At 43.5% G+C, this 25,866-nt stretch overlaps 1 protein-coding gene across 3 annotated transcripts in view; it reads right to left on the reverse strand.

Annotated features, from left to right (window-relative positions):
• The window catches only part of FHDC1 (FH2 domain containing 1), a 36,160-nt gene extending 11,946 nt beyond the window's left edge, over positions 1-24,214 (reverse strand). Inside the window, exons 1-8 of one of the 3 annotated variants that reach the window (XM_034064745.1) lie at positions 24,157-24,214; positions 19,151-19,783; positions 12,529-12,590; positions 11,840-11,942; positions 3,793-3,878; positions 3,590-3,690; positions 851-921; positions 641-748 (exon numbers count right to left, since the gene is read on the reverse strand). In XM_034064745.1, coding sequence (XP_033920636.1) covers positions 641-748; positions 851-921; positions 3,590-3,690; positions 3,793-3,878; positions 11,840-11,942; positions 12,529-12,590; positions 19,151-19,633 — 1,014 coding nt within the window. In that variant the 5' untranslated portion in view covers positions 19,634-19,783; positions 24,157-24,214. Of the gene's footprint in view, positions 1-640; positions 749-850; positions 922-3,589; positions 3,691-3,792; positions 3,879-11,839; positions 11,943-12,528; positions 12,591-19,150; positions 19,784-23,483; positions 23,635-24,156 lie in introns of those variants that run through there. The other 2 variants (XM_005148946.3, XM_031048785.2) reach the window with 2 other exon arrangements.
• Positions 24,215-25,866: the final 1,652 nt, after the last annotated feature.

Below are 25,866 nucleotides of genomic sequence, written 5' to 3' on the forward strand. Positions count from 1 at the left end.
CATGTATTAATAGGGAATGTTAGGGAAAGAACAATTTAGTGATGTCCATTGTTTCCTGCATAAACATCAATTAAAACCCTATTGTTAGCTGACTGGAAATCTGTTAAGCCAGGTTGTACACAGATAACCAAGTCACAGATAGAGGCATTTAAATTCTTTCCATTCTGATATCACTTTATTTAAATTTTTCTTCAGGATGATGAAATTCTGAAAGTTTGAAAGGAAGAAAAAATAACTTGAAACTTGTCTGCAATAGCTTTAAAAAGAAAAAAGTCACCAAGAGAGAGGAAAAACACCACTCTACCCAGTAATGCTGCTCAAAAGAATGCCTGAATGAATATTTACCAAAATAAGCCACTTCCATGGTTTAAGAATTCAGGACAACAAAACCTACAATGAGGAAGTCAGATGAAGGCAAGTTTTTACATGATATAAAAAACTTAAGTTTTCTGTGTGCTCCTGGGTAAGATGACCAGACATAGGTGAAGTGGTGAATTTCATGGCAGAAGAAAGGTGAAGATTCGGATCAAAGCTGTAAAAAGGCTGCTTTTTCTGAGGCATGTGGCCTCTTCTATTGTCTATCACCTATGGCTCTACAATTGTAGCAGATGCTTATACCAACAAAATAGCTTTTCTATACCAGAGCAACAAAATGGAGCAGACTCATCCCAGGTTTGTTCGCTTTTGTGTCCGCCAGCTTGAGCAGTGACGAGAGTTTAAATCCAACAGCATTGCCAGCATAACCTCCCTGAAAAGAAAAGAGCAAACAGCTGAGGTGTGACATCAATGGACTGCAGTACTAACAAGGAAGTTTGGTCAACCAGCTATGTCCACTTTGGATATCACTTACCGCATTCATAATATTCCCAGCCTGAAGGACCAAGTGCAATATGGAATGCAGTTCCTCACAAGTCATTAACTCTGTAAGGAACAAGACCATTACTGTCTAACAATTGTTTGTTTAGAAATATACACAGTCAGTTACCAAACTCCTCTTCCTCTTAAGCTCTTAAAGGTGAAAACTTTCACTTTAACAGGAAACTACAATAGATGGAAAAGGTCATGGGGAAAAAAAGGTGCTATAAAACTCAAATTCACAGGCACAGTTGATAAACCTCAAGTATAGGTCTAGACTTTAGCTTAGCAAGTGTAATATTTCCAAGGCAACCCCCTAACAGTAGCAGACAACCGCTAACAAACATGTTGGGCCTAACGCTGCAATGTGCAACGTGTCTTATGCAAGTGGTTAAGTATCACCACCACCTACTAACTGCAGTGTGAGGCAAGTGTTCTGTACCCTACAGGATCCATTTGCCATCTGCGGGGACTGGGCTTTTGAGTGATTTGTCTCTTTTTGGGAGACTTAGCCATCAGGCCTGAAAAGATAACAGGCAATGTTTAAATTTTCCTTGCTTATGCCACTCCAACTATGAATCATAATTTTATTTCTGTATGCTCGCCAACTCAGAGCAGCATTTATTTCACCTCAGTCGCGTCACAGACAATTTAGCGCAGTTGCATTCAGTGTGATGCTAACAGTCTAATGGAACAAAACTACCTTTGAAAGCTTTTCCATCACAGAAGCCTGTTTTGTACACATTTCCATTTTTTTCCAAAATACACAGTAGTGCTCTATGTGAGTTCATACACCTTTTCACCCAGCCACATATGAACACAAACCAATACATGTGCTTAAAAGTGGATTGCCTTAGGAATACGATACAGAAATGCAGAACTGTAAAGAGTTACTGAATTGGCATTACGTAAGTGGCACAGCAAACCAAATAACTCCAATTTTGCAAGTACTCATAGAGCAAGAAAAATAAAATGAGCTGGTTTTAATGTAAGGTACTACAGTTTACACTAATGATAAAAGGTGAACTCCTTCTGATTGTACTGTAAGTACTTTTAAAAGCTATTTTGCTTCAAAATTCACATTCTATAATCTACCCTGCATTTGACTGTTCAGCAGCACAATACACTAACCTATAATTTTGGAAGCAGACAGCCCTTGTATCTTTGGATTTCAGTATTATCAGCCCAAAAACATACAACTAATTAAATAACCTTTGCCCTAACAACCTGTAGGTGAGGAAGCAAGAAAGAAAAAGGATACAGAAGGGAACACCAGCTTCCACAAGGCCAAGAGGGCAACTTCTAAATATTTTTCATAGTGAAAGCCTGCTCAGCATCAGTAGGAGATTCCTCCATTTGCAGGCCAGATGAGAATCCGTCAGGTGATTTAGACCATCCTAACCCCCAGTGATTATCAGCATTAGAATTTAAGTAAATATTCTCTCAGCTTAATTACAAGGAAAGAAACACAGGAGACAGAAATAGAAAAGTAGACATAATTCCTAAACAACTTCGGGCTATCAACAAACCCTGAAGTGGAAACATCAAATGGAGAAGAGCACATGACACAAGTGGACTGAAAACAGGGAAGCTCAGTCAGTCTGATTTGCATGACTGGCCTGATGCAGGAGCTGGAGACCAAAGTGTCTCCTCGGGATGGAATGAATCCATCAGTTCACAGATGTCCTGGGTAAAGGCCATGAAGGACAACAGGGCTTGGCTGCTTTTATACATAGCAGATTCCCTCACCTATGTCTGTTGCTTAAAACACAAAGAACAACGATTTGAAAGAGATCCCAATAAAAGGCCAAACTCAAACCTCAGCCTAAGCCAAGGCACATTTCTGTAAGTCCAGAAGGACCAGTTCAGTCCCCACTGGTGGGAAAAACACCAGGCTTTTCGCTCTTCTCTTTCGCCAGAAAGGACTGTCCTAAGCTCACAGTGCAATATTTTTACTACTGCATCTTTTTATACCACCAGAAACAGTTTAAACAGTGCTAGGAACCTGACAAAAAACCTGCCAGCATGAATAGGAATTTCATTCTGAGGAACAGGACAAATGGGCACTCAAAGCATTTGAAAAAGCCAGCATTAACGTTTCACTGAAACCAGGAATGAACTGTTTTCCTGCAGAGTAAAAGACACCAGATTACCTTATGAATAATCACATGCAGCATTTCAAAACTTGTGAGATTTAGAGACAAGGGAGAAATGTAGAGAAACACAGATAACAAAAACAGAAAACATAGGAATAGCATTAGGTCTCCACAACAAAGACTTCCACCCAGCAATACTGCCACCTCAAAAGGTAACAGCATACAGAGGAATTGGGAATGACATACAGTGATTTTGTCTATGGATCTCTGAGAGACTGAGCAGAGGGGTGTAACGACTGCATTCAGTCACAGACACAGCAATGCATGAATGAGCAAACTGTACTCAAAAGACAATTTATCCTAACTTGGCCACGGACGCCTTTGCTTCTGTCAGGTTTGGATAAGCTGCTTGTAGGCCTTGGTCATGAACTCATTGCTAGTGTGTCCAAAGTCTCCAGATTTCTGATTCTGGAAGCAAAGATTTGCCAGGCACACCCTGACGGCAGTTGTCAGAGGGGAGTTAGCTTCTTTTTAATAGCTAAGGTACCTGAAATTCAAGCTCTGGTCTTCATAATGCAGACTAATTAACATGCTAACAAAAACAAGAGTATTATGCCTGTCCCAACATGCTTAATTACCTTTTGTTGCCCGTCTTATAATTTTCATGTCATCCTGGAGAGAAGCACAGGAGGGTGAGAATTCCCTCTCTAGCACCATGGCTTCAATCCTAAGAGCATAGCTGGAGCACACAAATAAACACATTTAGAACTGTTTAGAACAGTTTAGAACTGATAGCCAAAAGAAAACAATTATTGCTAACAGAATAAACCTATCTCCTTACTTTGGCACCTGGATTAGTAAATACATGAAGGAATCAGCTTGAGACAGTTTTGATACATCTCCATCAAAGGCTTTTAATTTCTTTACCTAGAAAAGAGAAAAAAACACTAGAAAAGAATTTTATCAAAGGTCAAGATTAACTTGACTTTGGAAGGAAACACATCTTGAGAAGCAGTGAATTTAACAGGAGGTATTAGAGAGTGCCCTTAGTAACCAGCTGGATGGCTTCACTGTCCAAGCTCCTGTAATGTGCACACACCTCAATCACAAAAATGTAAGAACAGTAACATCACTCTTCTCCCAAAAACCTGGCTACACATCCCAGTGGAAAAAAAACAATGCCATCGTTCTGATTGGTGGTTCCAATCAATGTTTTCTGATTTATGGTTCATCATTCTGATTCATGATCAATGACAGCTCTCATCACTATGTTTAGGATACTGTGGTTTCAGTTTCTCCACCAGAACTCTTCTTTCTGATTAGTTGATTTGGTATTCTCTAGCTGTTTGTCCAGTAAATAGCTGCTTAAGTGATGATCTGCACAAATGATGCTCGACTCTTCAAAACTGTGATACACACTTGGGCATAGCTTGAAGTGTTCAGCATTTCCAGCATAGGACTGCCTAGATCTCGCTGGCACAATGCAACTAAGGTTTAAGTTACAGGTTTTCCAGATGCTTGCATCAACCATTTCCTCTAAACCTCTCTTAAGGGGCAAACTTCACGATCTTGAGTTTAAAATATTTCATATGAATGAAAATACAAAGACAAATGCAACCTTGCATTTAAATTCCTTATTTTCAGTACTTTGAGAAAGCCATTTACATGCAAAGAAAATATCACTGCATTAATTTTGTCAGTCTTCCTTCCCAGCTCCACCAAAATCCATGTATTTGCATGATCTGGAAGCCACTGATCTGCCCACATACTTACTATTTGTTTATACAGAAGAACTGGAAAATACATGCACATATGTTTAAGTGTAACTGGAATTTCTTCCACATCTTCCAACACAGCAACCATGTCCAAAAGCAGCACTCACTGTCAATTACAGTATTTCTTCATTCAACCAACAAGTTCACACCCAGTACCTGTTGTATGCTTCCACTGATTTACACACCAGCTATCATCCTTCCTTTTTGTAATGCTACACTTAAAACCCATTTGCAACCACTTCTACAGTCTTCAGCTTTAGAAAGCATATTAAGCTATCTTGGAAAGAGCCACACTACATCAGGGCATCAACAGTTATCAGGTTGCCACAATTTAGCAGGATATCCACAGGTTTTTAAAAGTATCAGGCTCTAAATTCATCACTTTTTTACTGTGAAAGCAGAAAAATAACTGGTTGGTAGTGGAAAACAACAAATGCTACGCTAAATCAGGGATTTAAAATAAATTCTGGACTAGCAGAAGAAAAGGATTATCCTCCTTGTAAAAAACAGACACATTGAGAGCACATTAAGAGAAACCAAAATTAAAAGTAAAACCTACAATAGAAATAAACTTGCTTTTCAAAAACAAACAAACAAGCAAACAAAAGAACCCACCAAAACCAACAACCCAGAAAGAGAATTCTGAATCAAAGAGCAGTCTTTATTCAGGCTAACTCCTTCTCCTAACGTGCACACACGCCCTCTTTTAACCCATGACACTCAAAAAAGCAGCTTCTAAAGATAAACAGCATACCCATTTTTTTGAGGCCTGAGAAAACTCCTAATTTAGAGTCATTCAAGACATCTGCCAACAAAAAACAGGAAAGACAAGACTTGACATTTCTGATATTTCTAAAATGTTAAAAAAGCAAGGAGCAAACCGAGACCAAGCACTTGCCCACACACCATGAAGAGGGCAGGGGGAGATGCCTACTATCTGTCTTTGCAGGTGTTCTTTAACCTAGCTTCCAAAAAAATAGTGGTCTACAACGTCAACTACAAAAATGGCAAGTTTTCTAACCTCATGTTAGTATGTTGCAGATACCAAGGTTTGCCTGAACAGGAGAGAGGCATTCAGATTTGGGGTGGGGGGAGGAGGGGAAAAAAAGAAAAGCAGCTCACCAAAAAAGCCACCCAAAATTACCAAAATTAAGATCATATAAACCACAGGAAGATGCAATTTTGAGATTTAAATGCACAAAACAACAAGAGATCCTGAGATACTCACAGGAATATTAACTTACTCATGCCACCTGTACTACTCTTGAATACACTTTTGACACTAAGTAGCAATCAATGTTATCTATATGGAATGTTACTTTTACAGACACCAGATGAAATCCTCTTTCTTCTATGATATTATATTAGGAAAAATGCCTGGAGCAGTACAAAGGAGTACTAAACCTCAGAACTCATCTAGAGGAGGAACTTTCCTATATACACCCAACGGAAGACATTGATGGGGCTGCCTTCCAGTAAGTAGGATGAGGTGTGAAATGTCACAATGCAAAAAGCTTTGAGCAGCAGTCAACAGTGTAATCAGCCTTAAACCAAAGATGTGGTCACTGTCACCTGGTTACATTTGTACCAGCCCCTATCAGCCATCTTACCCACACTGTCCTTGCCTCAGGCATCCAAAAAAAGTAGCACCTGACAAGCCTCAAACCCAAGCAAGGTGAAGGATAGTTACCCATTCCACAAATGGACAAATCAGAACATGAGACAATTATAAGGTCCTTTTCATCCTCAAATTCAGCAGAGCACTGCCTGGTTCTTCATACGTGTCATGTTTTTGGCACAGGAGACAAAACCGTCTGTTAACTTGGCCTTAAAATACTAAATGGTCTGAGGAATAGCTAATACAAAATTGGGACAACAATTTGTTTTGGTTCCCTCTTTCTTACTTACAGACTTCATCATTGAAAAATACCAGATATCTCATCATGAAGCCGAAAGAAAGTAATTATTTGACTTAACTGACACTACCTGTAAACTAAAACTGCTTCTGAACCTCAAAGCTAGGAATTACTGAAACACATTTTGGCTGGCTGCCCCTATGCATTCCAACACAGGCTAATCAAAAGCTGGTGGGATTGGCCTCATCCCTCAGCAGCCAACTAAGTTGTCCAGGTCTTCCCAAAGAGAACTGAGATTCTCTGATGGCTCCTAGAAGTGGGGTCAAATTCAAATACCAAAAGCAGCCAGGAACTGCACAGAAACTATGGGGATTGACAACAATGCTCATGATTAACCACATTAACAGATAGAGTAGACAGGTTTATAATTACTCTGAGAAAAAAAGAGCTAAAATTGTGCTTTATTTTAAAATCACAATAAGGCCTTGACCTCCTCTCCTCAAGCACAACAAAATCTTCTCCACAACAGTACACAGCCACGTACCAAGATATAGCAGTGTAGTGTGTAGATGCAAGAGAGTGTAATTACATCAGACGCTTCATTCTGTATTACTCGAATTGGGCACAGAGCTACTAGTTTAATTTTTCATTATATTTGTATATGGAATACGCACTGGCACTGTCCATGCATGCCCATGCACACTAAATCAGATTTTAGATACAGAAGGTTCTCACATATGTAATTTGCTTAATTTTAAAAACACTTATGAAACAGGGGAAGATCTTTGATTTGGTTTGTGAACAATTGGAGTAGATATGCCTATTGCAAGTATCTTGCTATTCCTCACAGACAGGAAAGCTACTGCATTCCTGTTACTCCAGTTCTCAGCTATTTTTGAGCTACCAGTAGTACTTTTTTACAACTAGTGGGATTTTATTTTATGGCATCAAATAGGTATGTTGTACCCCTACGGAGGATCTTTGAAGAGTATAAATCCCTACACTACTCATCCTTATATATGCTCGAAACTAAGTATTTCCCTGCATTCTGGTTAAGTCAAGTATTCCCCACATTATAAATTAATAAGTAAAGCCAAGTGCAGTAGTCCAGAGGAATAAACATCAGAGTGTTTTGGTGTTTGGTTTGGTTTTTGTACTACTTCCACACCACTGCAAACATTCAGGGAGAATTCACACTAAAGAAGAAGAGTTAAAAAATACCAAAATCCCAAAAGATTTCACCATGGAATCCAACTACAAGAGCATGTGGGAAAGCAGCTAGAACATTAGGTGGGGAGGCACCGTGGAGCACATGCCTGGGCAGTGGCAAACCCCCATCAGCAAATGATACGAAGGAAAGGAGAAAAACCTGCAGCTACCCAAGGGGTGAAGAAGGAAGCAGGAGATGAAAGCTGAGACAGATGCTCAGCCACATACAGCACTGGCTAAGGAAAGGAGAGGGCAGTTAACTACAAAAGCATGGTTTGATAAAGGTAGAGCTGACAGACACAAACAATTCCAGTAAAGCAGGTGACAGATGACTAGGGTTTTAGAACAGAGTATATGAGCAAAGGACAGGCATGAGACACTATAAAGGAAGTTAAAACATTGTGTTGATAACCTGGGCGTGCATGTGTGTGGGTGAGCTGATTAGCAGTGTGATACGCTCCTCTCTGTATGTATTTAAAGTACAAATTCTAGCTATTCTAGCTCATTAAACACTGGACTCTCTCAGCTTTTACCGGTCTGGGCCTGCTCAAGAGTGCAACGACAGGCACATAAAAGCAAAATAAAGCTTCTCGTCTGCTTTGGTCAGGATGTCAGTAAATGACAGCTGTCAGCCATTTTAGCAGGGTATCATTAGGAAACAGCTAGGAATCTTTTTAGAAGTGCTATAGCAGAGAAGGTCATTGCTTCAGTAAAGACAAAGGCTCCCTGGGAAAAAAAACACATGAGCTGCAAAAGAGATGAAGCAGAGGAGATTCCAAAGAGGCTTTTCTGCCTCTTACAAAACTGCCAACCACAGTAAGGCACAAAGAGCAGGACTTCTAGCAAGGCTTACACTAAAGCAGTGATCGTATCTTACTTATTAATGTATGGAGAATTTTTATACCTTTCCTTGGTCTGTTTTCTTTAACCACTGTATCACGGCTGGGCTGGTGCCACCCCCACAGCCCTCAACAGAACACTGAGTGGGACCCTGCAGCAAGCTCCAGGTTTGCCAGAATCAGGAACCTGTCACGTTTCTCCAATGAAACATTCAAAAACACTCAGACGTTTTCGGTTAACAAAAGACTTTGCAGCGGTGCCAGTATTTCAATAATGGTCTCATTCACATCGGCAAAAACACCCAAAGAGCCAGTATTTGCCAATTATACACAAAAATCCCAACAGCTTTAACAGCTGCTGGGGTTCTTCATAGAAAACAGCTAGAAAATTACTAGCACTGAGACCTATTCCTGCCTATAAAGTGGCCACATTACAGTACTGCAAAAAGGTAGTTTTAAAGACAACGGACGTTACACCTATTTGTTAGCCTGGGTACTTAGCCTCTGCTGTCAAAAAGCTGTTCCATCTCAAAGATGCTGGAACATCCTTCAGAAGCCTGAAACAATACAGGCTGAAATGATGTAAAATGTGTCACGTCAAACTGGTGACCGGGGCACATTCAGGTAACGTGACTATGTGTCACACTCCTTGATAAGATAACACTGGAGTATAAAGCCAGTGTTTATTCACACTAGATAAACTGAAAAGGTTGCCAGTAAAGAAAGAAGAAATGTGATGGCCCAGTTGCCCTTTCTAAAGCTATGACCAGGAATGGTGTTCCTCTCTTCCCATCCTTTAACTTTCACAGCCTAAGGATTTATGGTGTTGTATAAAAGAGAAAGTAGATGACATCTCCAAACACTGGGGTGGAGCCCATGCCTGGCAGGGGGTACTTGGCTGTCATTCCAACCTGCAAGACAACTATGCCATTGGGAAATGTGACTGTAAACACCCCAGCTGCTGAAAAGAAGAGCAATACAAAGAGACACTGCAGAAGCCCACCCACGGTTACACCAAGAGTTAGCCCTGGTAACTAAGTAACAACTAACCTTTTAGCATCTGACTGCTCAAGTCTGCTCAGAGTAATTCTCAACCCCTACAAAAACAATGCAGGTCTTCAGGAAAACAGGAAGTATCTACAGGTAATCCCATTAAACCCTTGCTGAGGACAGGTACAATGTTCTGTGGGGACAGGCCAATGTGATGACACTTTGCCAGTTACCTCTCGTGACACAATCTCCACATCGCAAAGGCATTAGAGACTATTAAACAGAATAGGTAACAGCAGAACAAATAACACCACTTCATCTGACATCTCTAGTGATTTTGGATTATTTGTCTGTGGAGAGGGACTGTATAGTTCTGGTGGCTTCCCCTTGGCAAATGGTGCATCACTATTCCAGGACACAGGTATTCAGACTAGGAGGCAGACAGTAAACTAGCAAAAAGGAAAGGAGAACAATGAATATACATTAAGGCAAAAAAAAAAGCTCAGAAAGATGAACAAAAGTGCTGAAGCTCCTAAAGAGAACGAGCATTTTACCTGACTAAACTAAAATCTTAGGAGCCACAGCAGTAAATGGGTTATTGGACCCTCTTATTCTTTGAAGCATGGAGGACATGAAGGCACTGACGCATTTTCCATACCTGCTGAAGCATCAGTACCTAACACTCAGCATCTTCTCCCTGTCCTGCCCCTCCACCCCAGCTTTTGAGGAGAAAGCTCCCAAGAAGTTAAACAATTCCCATTCTGGCTGAATTCTGTCTATATCACGTACAAGTACACTATTGGAAAGATTTTCTACTTGTAAAATATCAACCAAGATCTGAACCAGAAAGAGGAAAAGAAGAAAAAACATATTTCTTCTAGTTTAGTTTGCTGAATTTACACAAAGCTAACTAGGAGCCACTTCCTTTTACTGTTCTCCTCTGTATGACTCTTTCAGAGGAAGGAGATAGATTCTGTTCAAATAGATGAAGATGTACTGAAAGTCAAATAAAAACATAAAGGGGAACAGTTTTGAGCTCCCAGAACTGTCACCTTTTTTTTTTTTATTAATTACATTTCAGCTTGTTGATATTCCCCAACCTCAAAAAGTATATTAATCAAATACAGTAACACAACACTGCTTTTACAGGATTCCCTGCAAAAGTAGCCCGATTTAGGATTATATATTTGACAGCAACATGATAAATGTTTTGCTGTTGACTGGATCTGAGGCTTGCAGCTGCACAGAGGAAACAGAGTGCTTTGACAGTACGACCTTGAAGTGGTAAAGCATTTGTGTTGAGGTTGCTCTGTATGTGGACATTAACTAGCAATTTCCTAGGTTTCCACCATCACTTTGATGTGAAGCGCTCAAGCAATTCTAATGCTAATTTTGTCAAGTTTGTGGTACACATTTCTCTCAAGTACATACAAATGGGTCAGTGCAAGTATGTGAGCAGACAAGGAACTTTGCATCATTAAGCTGGGCTCCCAGGTCAGTCAATGAAGCTTCACATCTTTAATCATGCGAATGGACTTGAAGGTTGGAGCTGGAAGGGGAGAAAGCAGCACTTGCATGTTGGTCATATGGTGAGTATGGAGACGTTGCAGAAGGTGCTGCAGGTAATTCTGTGCCTCCTAACATGTCTTGTTTGGAACACTAAGCCATGTTAGCAAATTCTATGGGTGCTGCACAGTGGAGCAATCTGTCCTTCCTGTTGGAACCCAACAACTCAGGTACAGGAGCGGGCAGATCCCAGATCAACAAGTAGACAGCAAGCCAGAAGGGAGAAGAGACAGTAGTATAGGACTACTAATATGCAATCTGCAGGCATCACAATGGGAAAGCATGAGGCAGTTGCCAAGAAGGAAAACTTAATTTGCATTAGGATATACTTTGAGCTCTCTGACAACACCACCAGCTCACCCCAGCAGAGTTATCTGCACACAGGAGGGTTCCGGGTCTTGTTAAAATGTTTATGGGACAAAAGGTACATTGTAAGGAACATTGGGGAAACGAGAATACCTTTATCACTACTTTCATTAAGAAGCACCTTACAAGTAAGTGAAACTACTTGATTGTGACCTCAATACCACATATTGAATGAAGATGAAACCCTTGCACTCAGTGGTTTCCTATCCCTGGCCTCAGGAAGCCTTTGGGAATCCAAGGTAGTAGAACTCTACAAAATGCAAGTTCCATGTAAAACCATTGTTTACCTCTTCTGCTTCTGGTAATAATTTAAGAAATTCATGCAGCAGTTCAGAATCATAGAGCTCACTTCTTCCATGATAAATATCTTCAATGATGGATTCAGCAGACCTTGAAAAAACAATCAAGCATACACATTTCTAACACTTGTAGGGTGAACAGTTAAAAAGAACCAAAAACCCATGCCAGGAACTGAAATGAGGTTATGTATCACTGTCCACAGCAGCACTGTTCTAATACCACTTTCAGTGATGCCTTTACTGAAGGGCAACATTATCAGTGAATGAAGATAACACTGAAACTGCTAGCTCTTAAAAAGGAATTCCCCACCTCACCCCTTTCTATTAATTCTTTATAAAAAAAGGAAGCCAGTGAAAAGCAGCTCTCACACAGTATTACATGAGATATAAGGATTCCCCTGAACTATACCTGAAAGCTCACTTCAACTGGTCAAAAGCAGCAAACTGTAAATGTTTGGTGCTAAGCCCTAACAGCACTCAAAACTAAACATCTCAGAAAACAAATTATGACAACTTACTTATGACAAACCTGTACAGAACTATAAACTCCACAAGAAACAGAGCACAATATACAATAATTTAATGAGAACTACATCTATAATGAGAACATGAGAACTACTACTATAATGTTATACATCCATAGCTTGCACTAGCTGCATAGAAAAAACAAATCTTACTTTTTGAACTGTTTGAGAAATATCCCAATGTTCATACTTCTTTTTGCATCCAAAATGGAAACCTGAGAGAGAAAGCAAGAGAGATTAATGTACCAGTACCTAAGAAAATAGCAGGTATCATTTCTTAAATTGTTACAGATAATTGTTTGCAGCTGCCACCAAATCACAGGCCAAATGAATACACAGAGTCACTTCTTACCAACAATCACATATTACAGAACTATTTTTTACCAGGGAAATACACAGCACGCCCACAAAAGCCTTTTCCAAGTGAAGAACAAAAACCATAGCAACATTTACAGAAGGAAGGAATCAAGATAAGTTTTATTTCATTACAAAGTAAAAACATTCTTCTTGCTTATTTCATAATGCTGCATCTGCAAAATGTTGCTTGTCAACTAATACACTGTATTGCATTTGAAGGCCAAATGGTTAGTGAGCACCACACTTCAAGTGCCACTTACTTCACAGGGTTTGTAACAAATGTGGATGGGTGTTCTAAGCAGAGGTCAGTATGCACTACTGACTTCATACACACAAACTAACAGCCACACTGATCCACAGGAAGGTAAGTTGATCTTGAATCGAAACCTGAGACAGATAATGCTCAAATCCACTTGCTTGCAAACAGAAACCCATAATAATAATAGTCTCCCCACACATTATATGTTAAAGTTGATTTGCTGTATCTTAAGTGTACAATTCTGGAGGTTAAGAGACAAAAAAAACCAACAACCCTGCAACATTATTTTTTCCCCTAATTAATTTTGGGAAAAAAATTAATACTTTTTATACTAGCTTTTGTTCCTTTAACAGCACACAAGCTCAAACCTGAGACATCTGCCCTGTTTCAGTGAATCCCATCCTAAAGGTTGCAATTTTACCACAGCTCTTTTGGTGATAACAGCTACAAAAGTCGTGAGATTTACAAGGACAAGAGAACTGTTTCACATTAACAATGCTAGACTACTACAATAAACCAACTTGGTACACACAGATGTTCAAGACCGCTGTTGGACTCATGATGTTTGAGGTTTTGGCAGCTGGAAAGGTGTCTTGACCTTTGTGACAGTACACAAATTAGAAATACATATATAAACGCAATGTTAGCATTGTCACAGAATTGACTTAGTCTGCAGTTAGCTGGTGACAGTGATTAATGTGCTATCCCCAACATGCACCCAGGAGACAGCCTCCTCAGCTACCGAAAAGAGTGAACCGAATTCAGGAGTTTTCTGAAATTTTGGAATTTCCTCTCTTCTGAAACCAGCAAAGACTGGAAACACAGGATGTATCTATCAGCATATTAGTTGTAATTAGATGACTGCTAGCCTGAAGCCCTTCAGTTTTAGCCAAGATAAGAGGACAGATTGTGGTTTATTCTCCTGTTATCTCAGGAGTTGAGAGGCCCCCAACAGATCATTAAGGAAAAGCCCCTTAACATAGGACAGGTTCAACCCTCTCTCCTCCTGCACTATCTAATCTTTTTCAAAAGCTTTACTGCAGGGACCTCTCACTGACCTCTCAAACTGCAGCTCCAGTCTCCAATTGCTCTGGCCACTCCTAACTCTCTGATTTCCCTGCACTGTAAGCTTTGCCTTCTTGAGTTGGCTTTTGGTTAGTTGGGTTTTTTTAAAGCATATTCAACCTTCTGTACATGTTATTTTCAGGCACAGCAACTGTTACAGTAAGACCGGTCATCAGCTGGGGAAGCCTTCGGTTTCCATGGCACAACTCAGATTTACAGCGCAACCTCACACAAAACTGGAGAATCTTTCTAACATCTTCCCTTGCAGAAAAACAACAGATGGGTACAGATCCAGCTGCAGCTGCCTTATCAGTACAACACAAAAATGTCATAGCTGTTCTTAAGTACAAGGACCTTACACACACTTCTTGCTCTGTATACGATTGTACTCTATTTTCCCCTCCAATTTCTTGTTCAAGCACACAATCAAAACACGTGGCTTGGTTTTTGGTCGCTCTCTGCTTGGCCTCCACTTCAAGATTATCAGAAGTGTTTGAAAAAGCTGTCATCACTTAACTACCTTCAAGGTGTTTCTAGATAGGAGCATGAAGAGGAGAAAAGGGAAACCTGGCAGATACTCTGTAACTACAGCTCCATGCACAAAAATACAGTATCTTCCATCTCACATTCAGTTGCATATTAGATTCATCATCTTGGCCTTAACATCTGTTCATAACGTCTACTCTGCTTCCCCACCAAGCTTTCATTTGATTTTGTCCTTGCAGAAAGCTGTCTGCATGACTTCCTAACAAGCTGTTGCTTTTTACCCTTTAAACATTACCCCACCTTCTTATAAATTCTGCTCAGCTTGCTCCTATGTTCTATTCATGCACACTTTCAGCACTGGTGCCCCCACAGCATGATCCAGATCTCTGTTTGCCACCCAAGGAGATCTTTAAAGTGCTGCCCACCAATAATACCCTTGGACTTCTTGACTTGAAAATTACACTGGACTGTAATTAAAGATTGAGAACAGACTTCCCTAGTCTCACTGAATCTTCTTTCCATCACCACAGTATTCAACTCAGCCTATTTCTGAAACCTGCAGCAGGCGCAGATTGTGAGAGGCACTAACAGCATCAGCTGGACCAGTGTTAACCCACCACTGAAATATTCACTGCTGTAGATGTATCAAGTGATGGGGAAATTCAGCAAGAGTACCAGGGTGAAGTTGTTATGACAGTAAAAGGAAAGCTGCTCCTGAACTCTGACACAAACTTGCAATCAACATGAAACATCAAGGAGTGTTCTGGGAGACACATAAAGCCCCACATCAATATTGACTTTGTGGTGACTGCAAAAATGTAATAGAAGTTTCTTGCCATGAGATTGTCAATGAGGAACAAGAACATGACAGAGTGGATGATAGCTTTGTGAAAGCAAAACATTATGTGTGTTCTTTGGATAAGAACAATGGAGTTTCACATGGTGGGATAGAGTTTAAAAATTAGAGCAAGCATAGAACAGCCTGGTGGCACAGGCTCAGTGCTGGAGGTTAGGAAGGCTATGAACACCTTCTTGCTTCAGCTTCCACTTCACTTACATCCTCCTTGCAGAGTTCCACTTTGGCCTCTATTCTCAGAGCCACACACACTGCCTGGAATGGTTGAGGAAAAGTGAACTTCTACAGCGTGGCGGCACGAACACGGCTGCTTACTACAGGGCCATTCTGCTCCCTGTCATCCTCTGTTGTCACATTCCTAGCCTGCTCTTTCCCTTAGGCAGACATTGGTACTCATCTCATTGTTTTTTTGCTGTGTTAGTCCTTTGCTGGATTAACAGGTTTAATCAGCTCTCAAGTAGATGCAATGAGCATCAGAGCCAGCACAGGGAAAATAAGAGAGAGGGAACAGCTAGGAGAGGACTGAACAGACATCTGCTTTGCCCCTTCCATCTTCCTCTCTCTTCCTTGCACAGTGCTCTGGAATTCACTGTACCCCTTCCCAAGCCATCAAAACTCACTAAAACACCAGAAAACTACTCCAATGGAAAACAAAGAAAACACCCCAACAGCATTCTGCTGAGCTACTTACATCTGTTTACAGAGGGTCCAGTGTCTGCCAGAGCCAGCGTTCAGACTGGGGGGAGGTGAGGGACAGGAGAAGAGCAGCAGTTCAAAGGAGAAAGCAAGACCAGCTCCCTTGGCTGGCAACAAGTTGGTCTGCTCACTCTGTTGCCAAGCCAGATATAACCTGGGTAAAGCGCAGCATGTTGTGCTATACTGTGACACCACTAAAGGATGGGGAAAGTAAATCAGTGCATAAACTTAACTCTAGAGCCTTTATTTTTCAGAGGCTCAACTTAGATGAAACCATAGGGCAAATTGAGCCTTTAGTCAAGGAAACATGTTAATTAATCTCCTAAGGGTTTGGCGAGGGGTTGTTTACAAAAACGAAAGCATTTGCTGTAGGAGCTTGACTCAGGTCTCCAAAGGGACTTCTGTTATAATTATGATGTTTAACGCCACTAACCTGAGCTGGGCATGTAAATTCCCTGTATAAATCACAGGGACATGGAGTATTGTAAGCTCCTACATGAAGTGAGAGCTTTTCCCAAAGCTGTTCAGTAGAAACAGCTTTTCATCATCAACAGTGATCTCTGGAGATCCCTAAACCCTCATCTCTACCACAGTCTCTGGGGGAGTGCCATCAACACTGGCTGAAGAGTCACTCCTCACCACTTCCACTGAAGCTATGCCACAGGACCGAGAGCAGCCCTGCTGAGCCAAAAGAGCAGACACACCAGCCACACACTTCCAGACATGTGCTGGCTTTTTTCACATTTGATTGATCTGAATTTATGCACGTGAATTTATCTTGAAAATCTGTTGTTAACATACCACACCAACTAGACCAATTCCACTGTTTAAACCCCAAAGAACAATTTTCACCGCTAGACCACAAAGCACTTTCTAAAGTCAGTTGTGTTTTACACAAAAGGAATAGAGATACTGACACACAAAGTTTCTTGTCCAGCTTCCCCTGGACAAGGGGGAAGCCAGGGCAATGACACAGCCAGGAACAGAACTGCAGCTTCCTCAGCTCCATGCTGACACGCTCTCCACAAGGTCACACAGATGCTGTGTACCTCAGCCCACCTCAAACTCCTTTCAGCCTCTGTAGGTACCGTGAGCTGAGGATAACCATCATACTTTAAAGCAAGTGAGCGGCAGCTGACAGCACTGATGACAGAAATCACAAGCATTGCTTCAAATGTCCGTACTCCTGCTGAATGACGCCTGTAGTAACATTAAGCACGTGAGCTGTTGCTTATCTGTGCTTCCGCACTTCCAATAACACATAGCTCTTGCAGATTATCTCATTCCCTCCTTGCTAAGCAGCTAGTGCTGCAAAGACCATTAACACACACCAGAAATGGCTCACCGCTGTCTGACACACTGCTGTGGCATGCTTGGTACAGCTTAGCAACGGAGTCGCACATTTTGTTACTTAAGTAGCGTAACTTGGAGGGAAGTCCTGCTGCCTCACTGCTGCCATGTGCTACGGACCTGTGTGAGCCAGCGTGGACAAGCATCAAGCACTGGGATGCACTGGGCCACCGTATCAGCTCCAGGCAGATACACAAAAACATTAACCTGTAGCAAGGCAGGTTTTTGCTTTCAAGGCACTGAATCCTGGAGAAACCCTTATTTTGCAGGCCTGTAATTTTAATTTCCCAACATCACTCTTAGGATGCCGATTTCCAAGCTACACATGAAAATGCGTGAGTTCTGGATGGGGTTTTCTCTGCTACTGTACTAGAGGCCACATTCAGTTTATGAACTGATCATCATTTTTACTGTAAGTAGATCTTCACCACACACCAGTCATGAAAGGGAGAGCTTCTAAGGAAACACATGAGGCTGGAGTTGTGTACATCTGTATGCCACACAGGAAGTCCACTCACTGCCATCCTGATTTGAAGATGAACACAGCCTGAAAACAGCGCAGAGGTTAATGACTACCTCTGACGATGGCCCCAATTACTCCTTCCCGATGTCAGCGTTTCAGAGTCTGCAATACACAAACCTGTTTTAAACCCCTTATTTTAGTCCATGTACAAATACGCGCACTATCAGTACATTGGTTTCTCGCCTAGTCCCAGACGACCTTACTTTGACATCATCTGCAAGGTCCTGCAAGACACCACCAACTTCAAGCTTCTATTTTCTTAGTAAAACCTAATGCATCATTACAAGTCTTAACCCTGTGCCCTCTGTATTTTGTTTACAAGCTAACATGTATGTAGAGACACACCAGTGATTAAATCTACATTTCAAACCTCCAATTACTTCACAGAATGATCACTTGAGACAATTCAATTCATGCTTCACAAAGAGGATGTCTATAAACCAGGATCTAAGAACCAGACAAGCTACTTATCAGTTCACTGGGAAGTGTTTGAACCTTAAAGTGCTTGGTACAGACCTTCTTGCCACCAGAACAGAAAGCAGGAACAACCTTCAGACCTTCCTGGAAGGTTATTTTAGTGTTCAGAAAAGCAGGGTAAATGACATAAAGTTTTCATTAGCAGGAAAGCAACATTTATGAAAGTTGAAACTTTAAAATTATCTCAATTAAATAATAAACTCCCTTAGCCACTATATTACGCTTTATTTCCAAGCTGTCACACTGGTACTTCCCTTCCTTGACACCTCCAGGGCATCATGGGTATACACAGCATTAACCCTTGCAGTATAATTCTCTTCCATCTTGCCTGCTTCATGTTTGCATGCAGAACATTTTGTTCACACAACAGACACGGTGGAAGAGCTGAAAAGTTACAATACACCCATGCTTCCACTGAAGACTCAAGAGTTATCCAACATGAGTAAATACAGATAGATGCCTTTAGCTCCCTCCACTTATTTATATTAATCAAATCACAGCACTTACCAAGTTAAAATAATAAAACACTGTTAGCTCCTTCAACAACAAATCTGTGCCACTAAGAATAAAGAGGTTCCCCTCTCCTTCAAATCAACACACATTTGCTATATGGATGAAACACAACAGAGAGGAGACAGATGCAAGTCAGAATTCACACCAGTTCCTACAGCATGATGTAAAAGAGAGGTTAGACTTCGGTTCTTACCTCCTCTTTAGTCTCTTTAAATGAAGACTTTAAAGAGCGACTGCGGAGGTCCTGGGGCTTGGTTTCTTCCTGTTGCCCAAAAAGCTCCTCAATTGTCTTTGTGTCAATCTGATACTGCTGTCTTGCAGCAATTGTCCAGATATTGGTTTTGCCACGGACTTGCTCCTCAGGGATGGTTTTCCAGAAAAAGCTTCGCATCCGTTTCTTTTTGCCATGGCTGTCGTGTCCATTTATCAGCTGTGGAGGCAGAGGTATGTTTGGCCCAGGCAGTGGAGGAGGAGGAGGTGGTGGTGGTGGCATCCCCGGGGGGAGCGGAGGGGCTGCGGGTGCCCCTGCGAGGGGACATGGCGGAGGGGGCAGCAGTGCTGCAGGCTGAGAAAGCTGAGGTGCTGTTGTCGTATCCTCGTTCATTAATCCCTTTGCGACTGGAATAGCCCCATTTTCTTTATCATTGACCAAGGAGAGACAATTCATAACATGCATTTTATGGCCTCTCCAAAGAGGAGAGTGTTACTTCCTTGGATCGGTTTGAAACATTGAATAGCGAGCACAGCAGCAACAGATCTCACGCGCTCTCAAACTCTAGTCTGCCAGCAGCAGCAATGCAAGAGGGGACTGTACCATCTTCGCAACCTACAACAAAGCACAACAGGAAACTCAGATCAGAGAGACTAGACATTACCCCTTGTGCTGAAAAGATGCTAAAATTAAGGTATAATAGTTACCAAATGTTTAATCCACACGGGAAATACAGTGAATCAAAAGTCTTTGCCAGAGCAATTGTATGAAATTTAGCCATACTAAGATTCCAGCTTTGGGTACCTAGATTTCAAAAACTCAACTAAAAATAAGAATACCTCTCATATTACCCAGAGTAGATACCGAAACCATGTATTAATCTTAGTTTAGTTCAGTTCTATAAGAGAATATATCTCAGATTATTAACCAAACATCATTTCACTCTTAATTTTACATACACTGATTACAGACAGTTAGAAAATGTAAGTACTAACTAGGGTACTGGATTAACTGGATCACACAGACCCTGTTTGAATTCGTTTAATTCATGGCTTAAATCCAAGCTGCATCAAAATAATGAACAATAAATATATTGATGATGTAACAATCCAGCCCAATGTACTGCTTTTTTTGCCTTCATATTTTTCACACAGCTGCCAATAAGGGAAAACCAGTGAGCAGTCCCTAAACTCTCCATGTTCACTGAGAATAAACTTACAGTACCTGCATTTTACCACTGTTGGTCTGGTTACATTAACTCCCAAAATGCAGTAAGAGAAGAAAGACCACAGTTTAAGCAGCCCCTTATAATTTACTTCATTATCTAGGTTAACACAGCTGTTCAATAAGTGGAAGAGAGAGAAAGGACAGAGAAGCTGACAGAACAGCAACCTACACTAAACACTTCCCTGTTTAGGAGAGCTTTTAGGTCTACATTACCTCATGAAGCAGCTTGACAGGAATCAAAACAGTTTTGAGAAATTTTTATTATACTGTCACCTCCTAAATGAAGATGCTGTTGCTGACAGCAAACCTTCAAGTAAGAGGATGACTTCAGCAAACCCCACAATCCTGGTAAAACTAATCTATTAGAACAGGTATACTTTTTAAGTCTCTTAGAAAACAAGTCAAGGTGTTTCAAATGAAGAATCCCGCAGTTGTATGGAAATTTGTAAGTTATCTCAAAAAAACCAACAAACAAGGGAATTCACAAATAAAGATCAAAGGTAGCACACAACGGAAATTTAGATAAAGACTGGCAGCCCCTCACCAAGAACCAGTCGCAGGAAAGCTCGACACAAGAAGCTGAAGTAATGCACTGGCACAAGAGCAGTATCAAATCAGAAATTTGGCACTGATTTAGTTGTCTGTCTCTTCGGCAGGGTTCACACAGAGCTAATAGCAACCCAGATCAATTTGACATTGTACAATAGTAATGAAAAACCTTCACTGTTTTTGCCAGAGATCAATCATTAGGGTGTACTCAAACAGACCCAAGTCACAGAAACAAGCCCCAGGGCAAATGCAGTCTGCAAGGACTCAGCCACTCACAGCTTCACTGAAGTCAATGGAAACCGACCAAAATGATCCACTGTTATCTTTTCTCCTCAAAAGCTTGCATAGGCAGCAACAAACTCCTTTTTCCTGCCTCAGATTTTCTAACACCATACCCCACATTACCAAAGTGTTCACAAGAACAGAAAACATACATAAAAACCTGTATGAGGTTTAAGTCATGGGAATGATGGAAAATATTTTAATGGCAGGATGAGAGGGGAAGAGCTACAAAGCAAGTGGATTGGGACAGAGAGTTTCCAATTTAAGTCAGCATTAATACCCAGCTGCTATTACAGAGCTCTGTATGTTCATGCCTCTTCTCCCAGGTTCATGATCACAGAAGCAGAGAGGCATAAAAAAGCAGGTGCAAGGTGGTGGAAAGACATTAACCACTCAAAGCAATTAAGTGCTGCATTAATTTAAAGAAATTCAAGTAGGAAAAAAAGATTTCCCTCCCTACCACTTATTTAGAAATGAAAAATGCATTAGCTGGTTTTCCACCATCACAAAGCAGCATTCAACAGTTCTTATTTTCCCACTTGGGTTCCCACAGATTTCAAGAAAGAAGGAAAATAAGAGGCAGACTGAGCGACCGACCATGCCCCCGGGGCAATGTGCAAGAACCTCATTTTGAAACTTCCAATAAATTTAGATGCTTTAAGAAAAATGGGATCAAATCCTAGTGGAACAAAGTTGTAGACGATGAATCATCAGAGTCCCAGTGCTAACATACAAGAGTGGAAAATGACTGATCTCAGACCTGAGCGCTTCCGAGTTAGACAAGGGACACTCCTCGCGAAAGGAGTGGAGAACACAAGGAGGAGAAAACATCCCAGCCTAAGATGTAAAGATAGAAACACAGATAGATAGAACAGGAAAAACTGTTTTCAAGCCAACGAGCCCTGTACTGCTTTGGATGAGGTAACCGTCACCCAGAACCAGGAAAGGGGAAGAATCAGCATTTGGAAGGCAGGCATGAAAGAAAAGGCACAGCAAAGGCTGCGCATTCAGCTTTGTCTTCTGACAGGTAAGCACGATGCAGGTGACAGAGATCACTGGCTTGTAAGAGGACGGCAGGCTCCAGTTACCAAGAGACCGGTCAAAATTCCCTGCTCCTGCAGCCTGCTGGAGGAGCGGCTCCAAGATGTTCCCAGCACCCCCGCCATTACCGTGGGTGGGAGAGGAGAGAAGCTGGCAGCCGGGACAGGCACTGGGCCGCTTCTTGGTATCAGCAGGTGCCTCCAAGCAGGAAGTACGGCAAGAGGAGGTAGGGAGCAAAGCAACTGTTCCAACTGTGAACTACAGATTAATGAGACACGGTGGGAATGGGATGCGTAATAAAAGCCAAGGAAAATTTTAACTCCTAAGGAGCCTCTCCTCACTTTTCAAAGGATTAAAGGGTAAAAAAAGAACAAACGCTTAAGATGTCTCAACTGCACTTCATTATTGCATGTTTATCATCCAAAACAATCAAAGAAGTGCAAGAGCCATAAAATAACATCTTCACTGCACGTTTTAATTGTGTCCGTATTTGGCATGAAAGAAATACCTTATTTCTTTGTCTCATTCATTGTCTTGGCCAACCTAATCATACTTGGAAATGCATTTCAAAGTTAGAGGGTGGGGACAACTTTCTCCCCTGGTAAGAAGACGAATGCTCTAAAATAATTTGTTTCTTTCAAAAAGGGCTGTTGCCACCGAGACGGACGTACATTATATTTGCATACCCAAATGAGCAGGTGAAACGCGCAATGCGTTGCGCTGAAGGGCATTTCATAATTCATACTGCAAGATATTACTGCCTTTCACTCACACCTTATGTTCTCTGCTGCCCACGTTTCTGCACCAGGCACCCTCCAAATTCTCATGAGAACAACACCGATTTTGACACTAAAGCCCAACCACAGCATTTGGATGTCTGGGTCTCAACAGCAGCCATATAGAAAAGGTAAACTCCAGATAAAGAAACTGCTACCACCACCTCCCTCACCTTGCCAAAACATGTGGGTTACAAAGAACACACAACTCGCGCTAAGGCTACAGTTCAGTGCTTAACCACTTAATTCATCCAATAAATCCCTCATGTGGCACGAGGTCCCAAGCTGGGAAGGGAACCCCAGGCAGGCTTACCACACGAGCCACATGGGCAGAAGCTCCCAGGCCACCTCGGCACCGCGCGGGTTTGGTCAGTGCGCTCGGTTCCAGCCATTTCCCCTTCCCTGCCGTAGGAAAGCAGACGCCAGGGCACAGCCCTCACCTTACCGTCCTGTTCTCCGTCCGGAGCGGATGTGTGGCGGGGGTGCGCACGGCAGGGGGGCAGCGCGCCCGGGTGCAAGAGCAGACCCTTCAAGCGCCGCGGCGGCAGCGGGCAGCTCGGCCGGACCCGGGGTACACCCGCTGCCGTCTCATCTCAGGATCCCGCCCGCCGTCGGATCCCGGGCACCCTCAAGCGCCCCGCCCCAGCGGCCGGGCCCCGCCCCGCCCGCAGGGGGCGCCATGGGGCTCGCTGCGCCGCGGCGGGAGCTGCCGGGGACCCCGTTGCGGGAGGCGGCGGGGCAGGGGTGAGGGTCGCGCTCAGGCCGGCAGCAGCTGCCCCGCCGGACTGAGCCGGGGATCCCCGCTGGGGACACGCCCGCTGTGGGAGCGGAGCGGCGGCGGCTCCCGTTGACAGGGGCGGCTGGAGCGGCGCCGGGGGACACCGGACCCCGCGGTCCGGGGGGGGGAACGCGGTTCCCAGGAGCGCGCTCCGCCGCCTCGGGAAGGTGCAGAAAGACCCGCGCAGGCGACGGGGACCCCGCCGCGCTCCCTGGCAGCGCCCCCCAGTTCCCCCCCCCCGCAGTGCGGAGCCCCAGCCCGGACAGGAGGAGCCCCGCGCGCACCGCACCCCCACCACCCCCAATCCCCTCCGCGCCCCTCCCGCCGCCGCTCACCTCCGCGCCCGCGGGAGCACGCGGTGCCGCGCGCAGCAGGGCCCGGTGCCGCCGCCGCCTCCTCCCATCGCGCAGCGGCCGCGCCGCCGGGGCTAGCGGGGGCGGGGCAGCGCGCAGGCGCGGGCGCGGCAGGTGACAGCGGCGGTGGCACCGGGGAGCGCCCCGCGGGACAGCGGAGCCCCGCGCCCCTCCGCACCGGCACCTCTGCGGGAGGAGGGCGGCCCGCTGCCCAGAGCCGGCGCTGCCGCGGGGGGCTTGGGCTGAGCACGCTGCAGGTAAGGTGGGTGAGAGCTGTATACATACATACACATATCACATACGTATATACGTGCAATCGCCAAAATCAATCACAGCGATTGCTTCTGTAGGAACAGAGCAGTGGTATCAACCACGGTGCCAGTTAGAAGGAGAGGGTTTCCTTCCGTGGCTGAAGCCTTTCATCCTCTGCCCTCACCCCCAAAGCAAACACCCCGTTTTCCATCCCCTTCCGGCACCAGGCACTGCCTGCTGGCTCAGCGCTGCAGGTGGCAAGCCAGGCACACCAGCAGGCTCTAGGAGTCCCATGCATCAGCAGCAAGCTCAAAGGTCGTCTCTAGTGAAGATAGTGTGAGAGAACTTAAGTCAAATGTAAGAGGTCATCACACTCTGGGTTATGTGGCACCAGGATTGTGGCACTGAAAGCCAAAGTGCCATTCACAGATGATCCAGCCAACAAATACATAGTTCTGAAATATTTTTGCAGACAGATTGAGCCACATTTCAAAAATAAACCATCTTTTCCAGAAGAATGAAGGTAAAGGTCTTCATTGAAGTAAGCAAGCAGTCCCAGCTGCAAGGAATACACACAGCCCATACACCCCAACACTGCTTCTTGCAAGTACAAATACATTCTGATTCTCCAAGGCAGAATCAGAAATGCTTCCTTTCCTGTGGAAGGAGGGAGAAAGAAAAGCCTCACCTCCAGCCTTGCACAATCACCAACCAGAGCTGCTGAGCTGAGCACGAGAGAGAAAATAACACCTTGGCATGGCCAGGGCTGGGAGGGCAGGCGCAGAAGGACAAACGTGCCTCACCTGGTGTGGAGTGCCTAACCTGGACTGTTGCTGCCTCTGCCTGGGGGTCAGGTGGCTGGACCAGGGGAAGAGCAGGAGGGCAGGAAGCCTCCTCTGGCCCCAGACCTGGAGCCCAGGCCCTGTGTCCCTGAGATGCCACCATTCCAGCTTACAGTTCCACAGCCAGAGATGGGACCTGCTGGTCTGGCAAGACAGCCTGCTTGACTCACTCGATCTAAAAGGAAAAAATGCATTAGAACAAAGGCAAATTTACAAAGTGCGATGTCAGAACCTGGTCATTTAAGCTCCAAATTCACTAACATGAACATGGTTCATGGTTCAGCTGCAGTGAACAGCAGCTCTGGTCACGCCACACATCCCCGCTTGGCACAGCTAGCGGCAGCTGGGGAGGGCACCCTCAGCACAGAGCCAGCATGGACATTCCTCGAGAGTGTCGGGTCACCCCTGAGGTCACCCTCGAGGAAGCGCGCTGCCACTTGGACTGTGGCTGCTTGTGTTGGAACCAAAGAAGCTTGTTTTCAGTCATGAGCACAAATGTTCGCTCCAAAAGACGGAAAGAGCAAGCCAAACAGGAGACTTGCATAATGGCATTGTATTAAAAAACCTCAAAACCAAACAGGGCAGCAGAGGAACCGGG

The sequence above is a fragment of the Melopsittacus undulatus genome, chromosome 7 (genome assembly GCF_012275295.1).
Source record: "Melopsittacus undulatus isolate bMelUnd1 chromosome 7, bMelUnd1.mat.Z, whole genome shotgun sequence".
In the NCBI taxonomy this organism is placed as follows: domain Eukaryota; kingdom Metazoa; phylum Chordata; class Aves; order Psittaciformes; family Psittaculidae; genus Melopsittacus; species Melopsittacus undulatus.